Here is a 13,856-nt window from a genome sequence, read left to right on the forward strand (position 1 = left end):
ACCGGGAATCGAACCCAGGACCCCTCGGTGTTACGCTCACGCGTCAACCACTGTACCAAGGAGGCGGTCAGTGGTCATTTAATCTGTATTACTGAATAAAACCTATCAAAATAACAGTATAAAACGTTTAATTTACAGAAAGAGGAGCGTGCTGCACTAGATCAATTCACACACACCGACAGACGAATACAGGAGAGCACAATCGAAAGGCACTCCGACACCTTCGACATTAAAGATCACTCATACACTCAAAAAGTAGACAGAATAGATGACAGTGAAAAATACAACAAAAGAACCATAGAAGAACCAAAAAGAATTATCGAAGAACCTAAAAAGAAGACTGTAGATACTGGAAGAAGTAAGGAGAGTGATAAACGTTCTGAAAGAACGATGCAGAAGACTGAAAGACGAGTAGACGACAGAAAGACGGTCAGGCAGAGTTCTGTTAAGTCGTTAACAGAAAAGTTTATAAAGAATGCTAGTGAGTATTTTGTTTATTATATTATTCGTTATTGTAGCATAAAACATATTCATATTAGAAATCCACGTATCTTATACATATCTTATAAAATTAACTAAATTGAGATTATACAATATGTGTTAATTAAAATGCTAGACATCTTTAAAAAAAAAAAACATGCGAAATGCATTGAGATAATATTAATATGGAGCAGACACCACGAACAAAATCTGTGCGCCAAGCGCGGCGGCGCGGGGCGCGCGAATGACGGCTAGACAGTCATAGATTATGCGATGTCACCGACTCACCGCTATAGAGGCGACACTTTGTTTCATTCTGTCTATTTTATTGGGTGCCACTCCTTACATGCACGTTGACTTGAAATTTTCTTTGTACTTACTTAATATTTATTTTAGGTATAAACTGACTTTACTACGCGGGGCTAACAATATCTGGCATATAATATAGGATGATGTAAATAGTGACGTCATATGGAATAATTTAATTTTTTTCGTGTTTTAGGTTCAGTCAGGGCTATGGGAAGTTTTATTCCTTACAAATTGAGCCTTTTTTAGAAAAAAAATAATTTTTCCCTTTCTTCACGGCCCAGACATGGAAACCTTGAATAGAAAAAATATTAATTACTTATCTCTGAACTAGCGGTCCGCCCCGGCTTCGCCCGTGGCACATATTTCGCAATAAAAAGTAGCCTATGTTCTTTCTCAGGGTCTTAAGATTGTCTGTGAAAAAGGAGAATGCCCATGAAAGTATGGACCACAGTACAGTGTTGCGTCAATGCCAGAGTGGTTTTGGAGGGTTCTTCGAAATTCAAAAGATTTTTACCAATTGATTTTTTTGTGATAAAACAGGGGTTTTCAAGATATTGAGAAAAATGTGAAATAACCTCAAAACTTAAATAACCCCGATTTAGTTAGGTTTATGTGTGATTTAGGTAACATTTTATCGTCCAAAGGTTATTTTTCGATTAACATATTTAATCTATGCGTAGAGCTTATGCTTTCAGACAAAGTCTATCTGTTCATCGGCTAGTGTAGGTAGGCACCAGAAATCTTCCGGGACGGATTTCAAGAAAACCTAAATATATACTTAAAAAATTCCAATTGAGTTTTTATTCGGTTTACATGTTGTTGTTGTTGTTGTTGTTTGAATCATTTTTTCACTACATATTCGAAGAAAGAAACAAATAAGAAATAACTGGTTACCTACCAAGCTATGTCATAATAATATTTTTTTTTATATACATATACATATTTATATTATTTTACTTCACTATCTTTGTTAAAACAACCTACAGTGTATAAACAATACCTTAAAGAGTGATTTTATGTTAATTGATTTTTTTTGTAATTCAATGAAAACAATAATCGATATTAATACATTTAGCTATTTACCATAGTAAATGTAATAAGTTACCGCTTGGTTACCGTGGTAACCGGTAATGGACACTAAATCTATAATAACGGATCTAAACAATTACATGTCTTATTAGATTTTACAAAACATTCCCTGTTCAAAATATATTTTCCGATGGTAAGAAGGCCTCTAAATTGCCGAGATTTTTTTTAATAGTATTGTTGTCTTGATGCATGAGAAAAACCAGTACCAAAAATGGGCAATCTCCTTTCATCAAAATCGGTCCAGTAGTTTATGAGCCTATTAATTACAATCAAACAAACAAACAAAGTTTTCCTCTTTATTATATTAGTGCAGATAAATAAATAATAATTCAATTATACGTTCAAGTCAGTAGCTTATACAATATCAATTAAAAACTTGATTAAAATCAATTAACAAAAAAAAATTGGTGATTGAGTAATTGATTTTCATATTTCATGATTTCACCTTTTTTCAATTAACAACCAGTCTATGCTTTTCTAAATATGTAAAATTATTATTTTATACTATAAAAATATACGCCAGCAAATATTACTAACAACACTTATTTCATGCCCAATGTCATATCTTAAATTTTTAATCTATGACAAAATGTCGCCCGCCAAAAATTTTGCTCTAACTAAGTTTTAAAAATTATTATCTAGTTACTTACTGATGAAAAGTTATTCCTTTGCACTTTTCCGTATTCTTTGTATTATTTGTGCAATATCGTAACACACACGTAGGCATATTTGATGCGTTTCACTTTAAAACAAATAAAAAATGAGCGTGACGTTCGCGCCAATGAGCGAGCAAGCGACTGAGTGCAGTTACGCCACATGACGTATGTTGAGTGGAACATAAGTGATGTAGGCGGTATCGTCTCCATATTAATATTATCTCAATGGCGAAATGAAATATATTTCAAATTACATTTATAAATATTATATTTATCATAATAATGCTAGGAAATTAAGGAGGCTCAGTATAATAAATAAAGTTCATAGAAGTTTAAGTACTTAGATATTTGTCAAGAAAATAGGTTTTTAGTTCAAGGTCATAACGGCGCATATTTCCCGCCCAAATAAAGAACACAAACAATGCAATTCATGACCTTTTATTAACATTTTCAAATACTTTAACTCATTACTACCATAATAATACACCTCAAATACTTCTAAAAATACACACAAAGCAATCACAACTAATCTATGCACCTTACAAATAAAGATTTCCTAAACAGGCAATGACGCATCTGTCTTTAAAAGTAAAAGTGGCAACAATGCTCTGTCATCATGACTAGTAACTGTCAAACACTTTCGTTTCCATTCAAAGTTAGATTTTAAGTATTGCACCGACGAGTTTGGTAATACTTTGGTAATACTTTGGTAATAGTCGATAATTTAAAGGTTTTTGCGTTTGGTAACTAGTTGATACGCTTGCTTGCGTTTTATGAGGTTGGGAAGCCTTTTATAAAAATAATATGAACTAACTACTGATTTTAGGTATACTTTAGTTTTTATTATATCAATAATCTGTTATAGAAACTTTCGTCAAAATCTGTACAGTGATTACGGAGATGAGGTGACCAAACAGTCAAAAAATTATTGTTTATTATAATTGTTTTTTTTTTTTTTAATTATGGGAGGTATGGAATATCAAAAAAAAACACAAATTTAACAAAAACAGACTTTATTAATATGTTATTAAATCGTAAGCAGACATACAACTACGTATTCAGCAAGATATGACATTTAAAACGGCTGTATCATTTCAGGTGAATCTTCAAAGACGGAGCGGATAACATACCCTAAGGCTGGACTGATTCTCCGCACAACTAGCATGAAGGACAGCGTCTCTAGTGACTCGTCAGCTCATGCTGGTAAGTTTAAGATTTTATACATATACCATAGTTTCTTGATCAATATCTACAGTAATATTTAAAAAAAACCTTGAATAGGTAAACTCAAAAACTACTATGTTGATTTATATTTTTTGGGCAAACAGACACATTTTTTTTAGTTTAAGTTTTACTTAATCTGTATGACATGTTGTTACGTTACATTAATTTTATAATTAATGTAACGTAAACTTAATCAAAATTCGGTACCTAGTTTATATTACCTCTTCGTTATTTGATATTCTGCCTAGAAAATGTGGGTTAGATTCCCGCTAATGGAAAAATGGCATATAATAATGTTAAAAATAATGTACAGTGTATTCTACCGTCGCGGCGTCGTCTCGCTCTGGTTTATTATCAGGTTTACTGAGTTTATAACTAGATGGCGCTACGCAATCGTATGTACGGAACAAATCTTATGTATTTTCTTACTATAAATAAATAATATCTTTATTACTGATACACATAAAACATACATTTTACAGGTTTAAAATTTTACATAGTAAATATTACAGGTTTTTAAAGTTAAACGTTAAATTAGAAAATTCATTGCTTCCCGCACTAGGCAACGCCTGTCCTGCGGTACCATAATACGATTAACAATCAGAGCCACAGTATTACAATATTATTTCCTACAGTAATGAAACGCCTTTGATGTCGCGCGATGCCGCCGCCAGCGTAGGTACTTACGCTGCCACACGAAAATACGCTAGGGTTGCAACAAATGGGAAATAAAACAATTGTGATTATTAATATTATGATGAAATCATTTATTCATATTATGTACATTCAAAATAATTGCGATTATTAAATCTGATGTAATTATTATTTGTTCATAAATATATAATTACAGATATTGCACTGCTAAATATTATTTACGTGGACACTTTATTTTTGGATGTTATTAATTATATATTTTATCATTTAACTAAGTAATGCATTCGCATTGGGATGTACATTGTACAATCTGATTAGAAAATAATGAGGACAACATATGTATAGCTTTGATTTTAATTCAACAGATACAATTAATACAATCTTTCTGAAATATTGTTTCCTTCTGGGATTTCAATGTAGATTTACATCCGTAAACGGAATAGTTTGTGCGCGCCATAATAGAATATGTAAGTACCTATGTATAATAAAATTATTACACAAAAAATACGACTGCGTCGTCCTTTCGCGAAAGGTAAAGCAAACTCAGCGTGATTGCATTAAGCGGCCCGCGTCGCCCAACCCCCGCCAGTTCCCCTCCGTTTCTCTGCACAAGTACATTCGTCGCACTACTGTAGGAAATATGGTAATACTGTGATCAGAGCTGCGAAGAGGGATAAAGGGGAACCCAAAAGGGTTGATGATTATTATTTTTTCGTTTCTTGGTTATATTTAACTATAATTTCATTCATATAGGTTTAGCGCGAACAGACAGCGAACACAGTCTGGCATCCCTCGATGACGTCATCACCAGAGAGCACAGTGACGTCATCCGCACCACAACTAGGGGACAGACTGGTGACGTCATCACCACCACCAGGGGACATACTGGTGACGTCATTCACACAACCACGAGGGGACAGAGTGGTGACGTCATCACCACAACCACCACGACCACAACTACAAGGGGAGGAACTACGAGGATGCAAGAGCGCTCCTTCTTGGATAGTTCCACTAAGGTGACGGGTGTACAGGATATTTTGACCAGGATGAAGAATGCTGATATTGGTAAGTTTTATAATATGTATTTGGCAAGTTTTATAATGAAATGATTCAGATAAAGCAAATACATTAGTTTGTGATGTCAAAGATATTTTTTTTATAACATGCATTGTAAAGTTCTTATAGCTTAACAAGGTATAATCATTCTAATAATAAATAATTTAATTTTTTGCCTAAACAAAGGTGTACAAGTAATACAAGCTACAAATTGTATGTCGAAATGAAACATATTATTATCTTATTTTTTGCCATAATATTTTCAGTCTATTGTATTGCTCATAAAAAAAACTCTGCCTTTACATTCGTAGGCAGAGTTTTGCTTCGGACACTAAGTTTTTGTGAGTTACATCATAAGTGACAAATTAAATAATAAATGATAAACAATTTATATTTATTTTATGTTAATATCCAACAGTGATAGAAGAAGGTGATACAAGCGAGGACAGCGAAGCCCGCGCGCTTCTCAACAAGTTTCTGGGCGCGACAGTGCTCATGGCCGGCATGCAGAACTACGTCACTGAGAAACCCGGGGGTGTGGTTGTGAGACAGGTAAGTTTTATTCCTACATATTTTTTTTTTATATAAAACGATCGACAAGACATACAACAAAGACAAGTATATTATTATACATTAGTTAAAATATTTTTTTTTGTGCTACAACTTTCATCCCCTATTTAGAGAATAGGTAGAATTTATCGAAAAATTATTAGCAAATGCCTCATTCAGTCGTCTCAGTCATAGTAGCTATCTGCATGTCAAATTTCAGCCAGATTGGTAAAGTAGTTTCGGCTGTGCGATAGATCAGTCAGTCAGTCAGACACCTTTTCGTTTTATTTATTAAGATTAAGATGCTCTCCAATCTAAGACGGTAGTCAGGTAATTGATGAATCGGACGACTTCGTTTTATAACATAATTATATTGATTTAAGAACATTGTTTTTTTATTTATACACTAGCCAAACATGTTATTCTTTCTAAACATACGCATCTAGACACGCAATAAAGAACATGTATCTTTATAAATCAACATACAAACAAACATTATAAAAGCAATATAAACAAAAACATGTGACATTACATGTACATATTCACAACACTCGATCAGTTCACGCGCGTCAAAACGTCACTACGTCACATCACACCAAAATAAAAAGTCAATGTCCAGACCAAAATTACATTGCAACTTGGCTGCACTCCCATTTCCCACGACACGACCAAATAGACATTTCCTTATTGGCTTTATTCGATTTTATATCATATTCCGATAACCATACTGTCTATAAACCCGTGATAGAATACAGTTTGCAAATAAATCATGAGTCATCTAGCAATATCTGTTGCTTGTTCTTGTGTAATAGGTAACTATTAAAAAGGTCTCAAATATAGTTTCCCCGATTGTTTACCGCATTTTCACGTCTGTGATCAATAAGAAGTAACAGGCAAAGTAACAATATAATGAAAAAAAAAAATATATTTTAGCCATATCAAGTATCTTTGGTAGATCTGCTTTACCAAGCAGGTTAAGTCTGTCAACGAATGGACAATTTTTGCGTATTTTTTCAGTATACAATTTCCTGTCATTATTAAACTGCAATTCTGTAAATGTTAACCTTAACTACGACCAACGTCGATAAATACTTTACTACAAAGTACAATTTTTTGTTGAATTTGATATTAAGTTTCACAGCATTCTAATGTTTTTTTGAGAAATTTTTAAAGAATAGGATCAAATCTATCACGAGGCGGGATTGGAACCCGCGTCTACAGCCTGACGCCTGACCTATCAATTTTTTGGGATCGCGGGTAGCTCAAAGTTTTTGTTAATACTAGATCATCTACTAGACTATCTCCATGCACCAGCTGCACGCTAGTTGGCATTGTCCCAGCACCACATGTGGTCATTACTCCCTGGTATCCCCTGCCAACTTCGTAGTAACTCTTGCCTTTTATGGTCAAAACTGTGGAGGGTGCTACTGCGCATGTGGTTATGAAATCGTACTTGGTATTATTTTTGAAATTTGTCGTAAATTTCTATCTCCCTCTTGTATTTCATCTCTTTCCCCTATTGTATTTCGTTAAAGTGCATAGTTTTTCTTTTACAATAAGCAACAATTGCTAAGGACTACATTCTGTACCAAAACGTAACGATTTCAGACCAAAAAATTAAATAAACGCAAAGATACAACATACATTTATTTCAAGATCATACAATAATTAGGTCTACATGATATGCTTGGTTCTAGAAAAAAATAACTAATTAAAAATAATTTAAAACACAATGTATTTATTTCATCAAAAATGGTAGGTATTTAAAAAGGTAGGTATTAAATGTGTCAAAATAATGACTAATAAAAAAATGTTGCCAAATACACACACTCAGTGTTTACGGTATCACGTTTACAAACAATGCCATAACCTTTGCCAGACTTTTGTCAACCCTTTAGTACTTCTTTGTTAAAGATCAGGAAACCAATAGTTCCTGTAACCCCGGGCGTATTGCCAACACGCAAATAAATTACTCAACGTGGAATTATTGTCCACAATCTACATGCGCATGCGCACACGTGCCCTTTGTGTCAAATCATACTCGTGAAGTACACGCCTCTAAGTACGCAAATATACATAGATAATATGTTTTATTGCCCTTTTATGACTTAAGCTGATCACCACAACAGTGTTAGATTTAAACTGGGATGAAAACAAAATATTATTTTTTTGCCTTTGTAATGATGCAGCTTTTCCGGCGATTTTCCTAAGTAGTAGTAAATTTTTTTCGTTTTAATATATTAATGAGATGTTAAACACGCCAGGATGAAAAGAAATTCATTTATCAATGGATTGAGACACTTTTGGATTGAGACACTTTTGAAATAATAATAAAAGAATATTATTGATGAAAAGAGAAAAAATGATAAATTTAATTTATTGAAAGGTAACCATATTTAATGTTTATCAATTAAACGTATGACGTACCCATTTAATTCGGTACCTATTATTCTAAATTAACATTAAATAAACAATTTACTACGCAATTCATACATGCGTAAAATATTAGGAATCTATCATAGACTGGCCTATATAATAATATGCTTTAGGGAACGTGTTAGAATGATGCATAATTAGTCACCATTGAAATTGGATTAATTGAAATTATAATACAGTGTGCACAACTGAAGATTACTAAAAAAATATCCGAATTAAAATCATTGAATGTAGATAGTAAAAGATTATATTTCACTTCAAATTCAATAACAAAATTATACGTTACAAAAAGAAAACAAACAATATTTGTTTCTCAATAAATTAAAACAAAACATTATAAATCGTCATTAAAATAACCTACTTACAAATAAACACGCGACAAGATAAACGTCATATTTTCATACGGAGACAAAATTCCATGAAATTGAGGAATTTTAAGTATTTTCTTGTAACACCAATAGTAAACAAAAGCTGCGCGAGCGCGCGATCTCTTTGCCGTTTTAAGACACGCGGGAAAGACTGAAAATCGCCAGCAAAAATAACACCCAATTCTAAACTCAATACAAAGCGACATATGTACTAAAAACGCTCTAATTTATAAGAACTCTATGGTTAGCGCGTTTTGGCGGGAAATCGTTTGACAGGTTCCACAGACTATATTTGGTTCGGTGACGTCAGGGAACGCTGCGCGCGCAGTCTTCGTCCAACACCCGCGCATGACAGTGCGCTGCAATATGAAATATACATTTATTATCTGTAAATAAAAATAAACGTAATAATATATCGTGTAATCAGTGAAATCATAAAGGATTGCCATAGTTGAACAATCTTTTTAAGGTAAGAAAATAATGTTTATTTCTAATGGTCAAAATCTTATCAAAATATTGAATGAAAATTCTCATCTGTTTTTTTTAAGGTGAATTAAAATTTAATCGTTTCTGAAAACTAGAGAGCTGAAATGAACCAAATATTATAGAGTTTGCTCTACCGCGCTAGTATCGAGCTTTCTCAAAAGTACAAAGCTTCCTTATATTTTAGTGCCAACGGAAATTAGCAGTCTGTGCCCTCTTCCAATATTAATTTTACGAAACAAAATTAATTGATTTTCATTCAGCACTTAATAGATTAAGATAATATATTTTACAGTTAAAAATATATTTTAATTTAACCTGTTGAAAAGGTTTCCCGCCTTTCAGAATTAAGAATTAAAATATGTGTTATCGGAAAAATATGTTTAATTTAGATTAACCAGCAGTTTTAATTAATCATTTTTCATAAAAAATGCAAATGAGTTTTTAAGCGAAATAAATGAAATATTAAAATCACGATCAAAAGATATGCTATTGAAAATTTCCATTTAACCATTCGTGCTACAAAAATATAAACCCATCCGTTGCAAAAAATAAAAACTGAACGCAAACATAAAATCTATATCGGAGTTAACCGCATCATTTCCTCCATAAAACTGTTCTCTTTTTAGCACTCGTTTTAACTTACAGTTAAACATCTTTAGTGGTTAGACATTCGATCGGAGGTTCGATTTCAGATTTATTTTTTTCATTTTTGTGATCAATTTATTTGATTTGTTGAGTATGATCATCCAAATAGATGATTTTCCATGATAAAGAAGCTCTTGCGACTGTTATTTATTTATAAAACTTTGAGAGAAGATAAAATTGTTTCTTTTTAAAACAAGCGAAAATTTAGGTATTTGATAATGTTGATCCCGAGAATTTCCCAATTTCCAAAAAATGTCAATTAGATATCCTAAAGACAATTTTTAAACAAGTGACTCTATATTTTTTCTTATAATGATAATTTTCGTTAAAAAGCTTTTATTATAATATACAAAACCATTTACATTGCAGTCTATCTTCTTTTCATAATAATTATTATTCTTATCCCATACCATATTTTCTTTTCATTTGTTCATTCGATTCTTAAATCCTAAAGTAGACACTTTTGGTACTAGAAAACTTAAATTTTCTCTCGTTTTCCCAACAAAGTATTTCCGTAATGTCTAGTATTTGAAAACTACATAAAATACAATGTAACGGGTGTTTGTGTTTTGGTATGTCACAATGTCGCCGGACTGTGACGGTACACAATACACGAAGTTACAATGCATACACATTGTAATATCTCTTCAAACTATTTGAGTTTTTCCGTAATTTATTCATTTTTAAATACTTGTCAGTGGCAGTTTTCTAAATGCTAATATATCTGCAACATTTTTACAAGGGTCTCGTTGTACTTCAGTGACATAATTTAATACATATATAATATGAGCTTAATGATGAATATGATGATGACGATCTGCATAGAATATAGATGTATTCACAATTATACTTAGGTCAAATTTTTATTAATAATTGTCAAAAAAATCACGTTGTTCTTACAAACCAAAATTATAGCTGCATAAATAAGTTGTCAACGGCAAATTTTATGAATATTTTAGTAGTTATTTCCAATTCCAATATTTTTTTTACGAAATAATTAAAATATCTTAAAAACTCGATAAAGATAAAAGTCGTTTGCAATTTTACGAGTGTAAGCAGCTTTCCCTTGCTCGTTACAGCTTTAATGACGAAGTTTGTATTGGTGAAATTCAATTTAAACATGTAATGTTTTTACCTGTTGTTTGATTCGATATTAATCTTTGTCTAAAAGATGGCGTTAAATATAGAGAATAAAGTATATAATATCGCGATTAATTTAACCAAAAAGAAAATCGTAATTAATTATCATTGTTTCACAATAACAATGCTATTCTCTTCTGTGTCCTGTTCGGCAGAAATAAATCATAACTGTTTTTAAAGTAGGATTTTTCACCAAAACCAAAATTAGAGAATATCTAGTCAGAGCTAAGACCTATGGTTTACTGCTTATAAAACTTTCAGTTATCAATCATAGATTTAAGTGTATTTTTTTCTTATATTGAATTATTTTTCGTAGAGATGATACTCGGTAGGTTACTTTGCAGTCGCAATTTTTGCTTATGTTTCATATATTCACTTTTCTGTTAAAAGCACTCAAAATAATAGAGATAAATTCATGACATCAATAAATAAAAGTAAAAGTCTTTAAAACTTTCTTCCTTTTTTCATTAATTGAAACCGCATAAAATGATAATGTAAACCGTGTTCACAAAAACTATAATATTCCGTAAGTTGTCCTTACTTGACGGTTACTATAAATGGTACACGAAAATGCAGTTAAACATCACATTACTTAGTTACTATGTAAAACACAGATTTCTTTTATTTTTAATATTAACATTGTGAATAATACTGTTCTTTACTAGATGATGCATAATATGATATATATAGCAAATCTTCGTATATATTCTCAAAAGGAATATTTTTTGCAAAATTTTGGCCGTAACTTAATGTTTTGTAGCCATCCTCGATAAATGGACTATCCAACATTATGAAAATCTAATCGAACCATTAGTTCCTGAGATTAACGCGTCCAAAGAAACAATTTCTTCAGCTGCATTACTATAGATATGAACTAACATTTTAATCAGTACATTGTAACAAAACCGGGCGTTCACTCCACTTATAATTAGCGATCGATCCCGATATACCGAAGTAGGCCAAATGTACCTGTGCGCTGCACTATTTTAGTTTATTTTAGTATCTGATTCAGATACGGAAGTATATTGAAATACTATTTTGAATTGTAAATAACGTAAAAGGTGTATACATATTGTGTCAAAGTTTATAACTAATAACTAATTTTCGGTCAAGAGCTACTGATAGAGAGTTTGACAAATACAAAAAAATTCACATTAAAACTGTTATTGTATTAAAAGGAACTTTTTGTATATATTGGACAATGTGAACAAAACATTTGATGATAAAGACAATAGTTTTGTTACTGCCCAACAAACAATTATATAAAAAGCAGAAATTAATCAAACGTACTGCATTAAAGTCGTTTTCCAGTCCATTTCAATATCAAACTAACGCGTCATTTAGTAAAAAACTGGCAGACGTTAATTTATCACTGATATCGAGTTATAAACAATGATGTTGGTAGTAAATATAGGTTGGAGGGGTGCCAAGCCCGTGCCAACATTGGTACCACCCCATGGAACTGAGATGTATAGCTATTTATTTAGGGAAGCTTTTTGTTGTATCATGGACATGACTTCAAGCGTAGAGTGAACAGAACTAGGGAAGCGCGTTCCATCTTAGAACACATCTCAGCTTATCATCAGGCGAGATAGTGGTCAAGCGCTTCCCTATTCCAAATAAAAAAATGACGTTTTAAAAACTGTTCTAGTACCTGAGAATGCATGGCACTGAAAATTATTGCTGGATTATTTGTAAGACATCCTAAACAGCGTACATTTTTATCGTAACCAGTCTTGCTGTGTTATAAACCAACCTAAACTTGTTAGTAATATGACCCCTAAAGAGAAGATACGGGCTTGATTTTGAAAATCCTTACATCAAGAACAAGGTACATTTACCGAATAGCAGGCTATGTAATAACTTTTTCTTGTTCTTATTTCTTGTTGTCCTTGTTCTGTCCTTGATCTATAAAAGCGACGAAGTAGTCATTTATTAGACTAAAAGATTAGATATCCATTTATACATCTTCATAAAATATAAAAGTCTTCGTCAAGATGTGCATTGTCAGTGACATTCCAAAATGCAAGAGAAAGCCGATGTACGTGTGCAAAACGACGCAAGTACTCGAAATAGATGGCCATGTCTATTTGACGAGCTTTGATGGATTTCTTTAGTGTTTTAGTGTTTGTCTGTTTGTGTTGCGTAATGTTTAGCGTGAAGAGAATACCACGCATTACGCTGCGAAAGTATTTGAGATAAATATTTGTCGGTATTCTAAGAGGCTGCATTTTAACTAAGCTTACTAATGCCTCCGAATTTGGATTACTCATTAATTTTTATACTGCATCAATTATAGTTAGATATGGTCAATACATCAGGTAGCCCGGATAGCTCATAGTAAAATTCTTTTGCCATCCAAATTTAGATTCTCCACAGTTAAATTATCTTTACCTATAAAATTATGAAAGCTCAATATTTTAAGGAGTATCTTCATAAAGTCTTGTCGAACACGCAGATCACGGTTTTTAGTTTTACTTTCATCAAACTCAAACTCAAACATTTATTTATTCAATTAGACTTCTTCGAGAAGCACTTTTGAAACGTCATATTTTTACATATTTTTAACATTTACCACCGATTCGGATCATCATTTAATGAACCAAAAAAAATCACACAGCGCTCAACAATCATCCCTTTACAATATTTAGTTTAACGCATATCACTACCATTGTATATTTAATTACAAAACGATTTTATCTCATTACTAGCTGCGCTTCACGTTAGCTCCGCTCCTGTTGGTCTCAGCGTAATGATATATTAT

General features: G+C 32.2%; 1 protein-coding gene across 4 annotated transcripts in view; it reads left to right on the forward strand.

Annotated features, from left to right (window-relative positions):
- Positions 1 to 13,856, forward strand: part of LOC123696127 (titin) — a 73,044-nt gene that overhangs the window by 46,713 nt on the left and 12,475 nt on the right. For all 4 annotated transcript variants that reach the window (XM_045642159.1, XM_045642158.1, XM_045642160.1 and 1 more), the window contains 4 exons: positions 139 to 481; positions 3,633 to 3,737; positions 5,166 to 5,477; positions 5,887 to 6,020. In XM_045642159.1, the coding sequence (XP_045498115.1) occupies positions 139 to 481; positions 3,633 to 3,737; positions 5,166 to 5,477; positions 5,887 to 6,020 (894 nt within the window). The remainder of the gene's footprint in view (positions 1 to 138; positions 482 to 3,632; positions 3,738 to 5,165; positions 5,478 to 5,886; positions 6,021 to 13,856) is intronic.

This window comes from Colias croceus, chromosome 12 (genome assembly GCF_905220415.1).
Source record: "Colias croceus chromosome 12, ilColCroc2.1".
NCBI classification, from domain to species: Eukaryota; Metazoa; Arthropoda; class Insecta; order Lepidoptera; family Pieridae; genus Colias; species Colias croceus.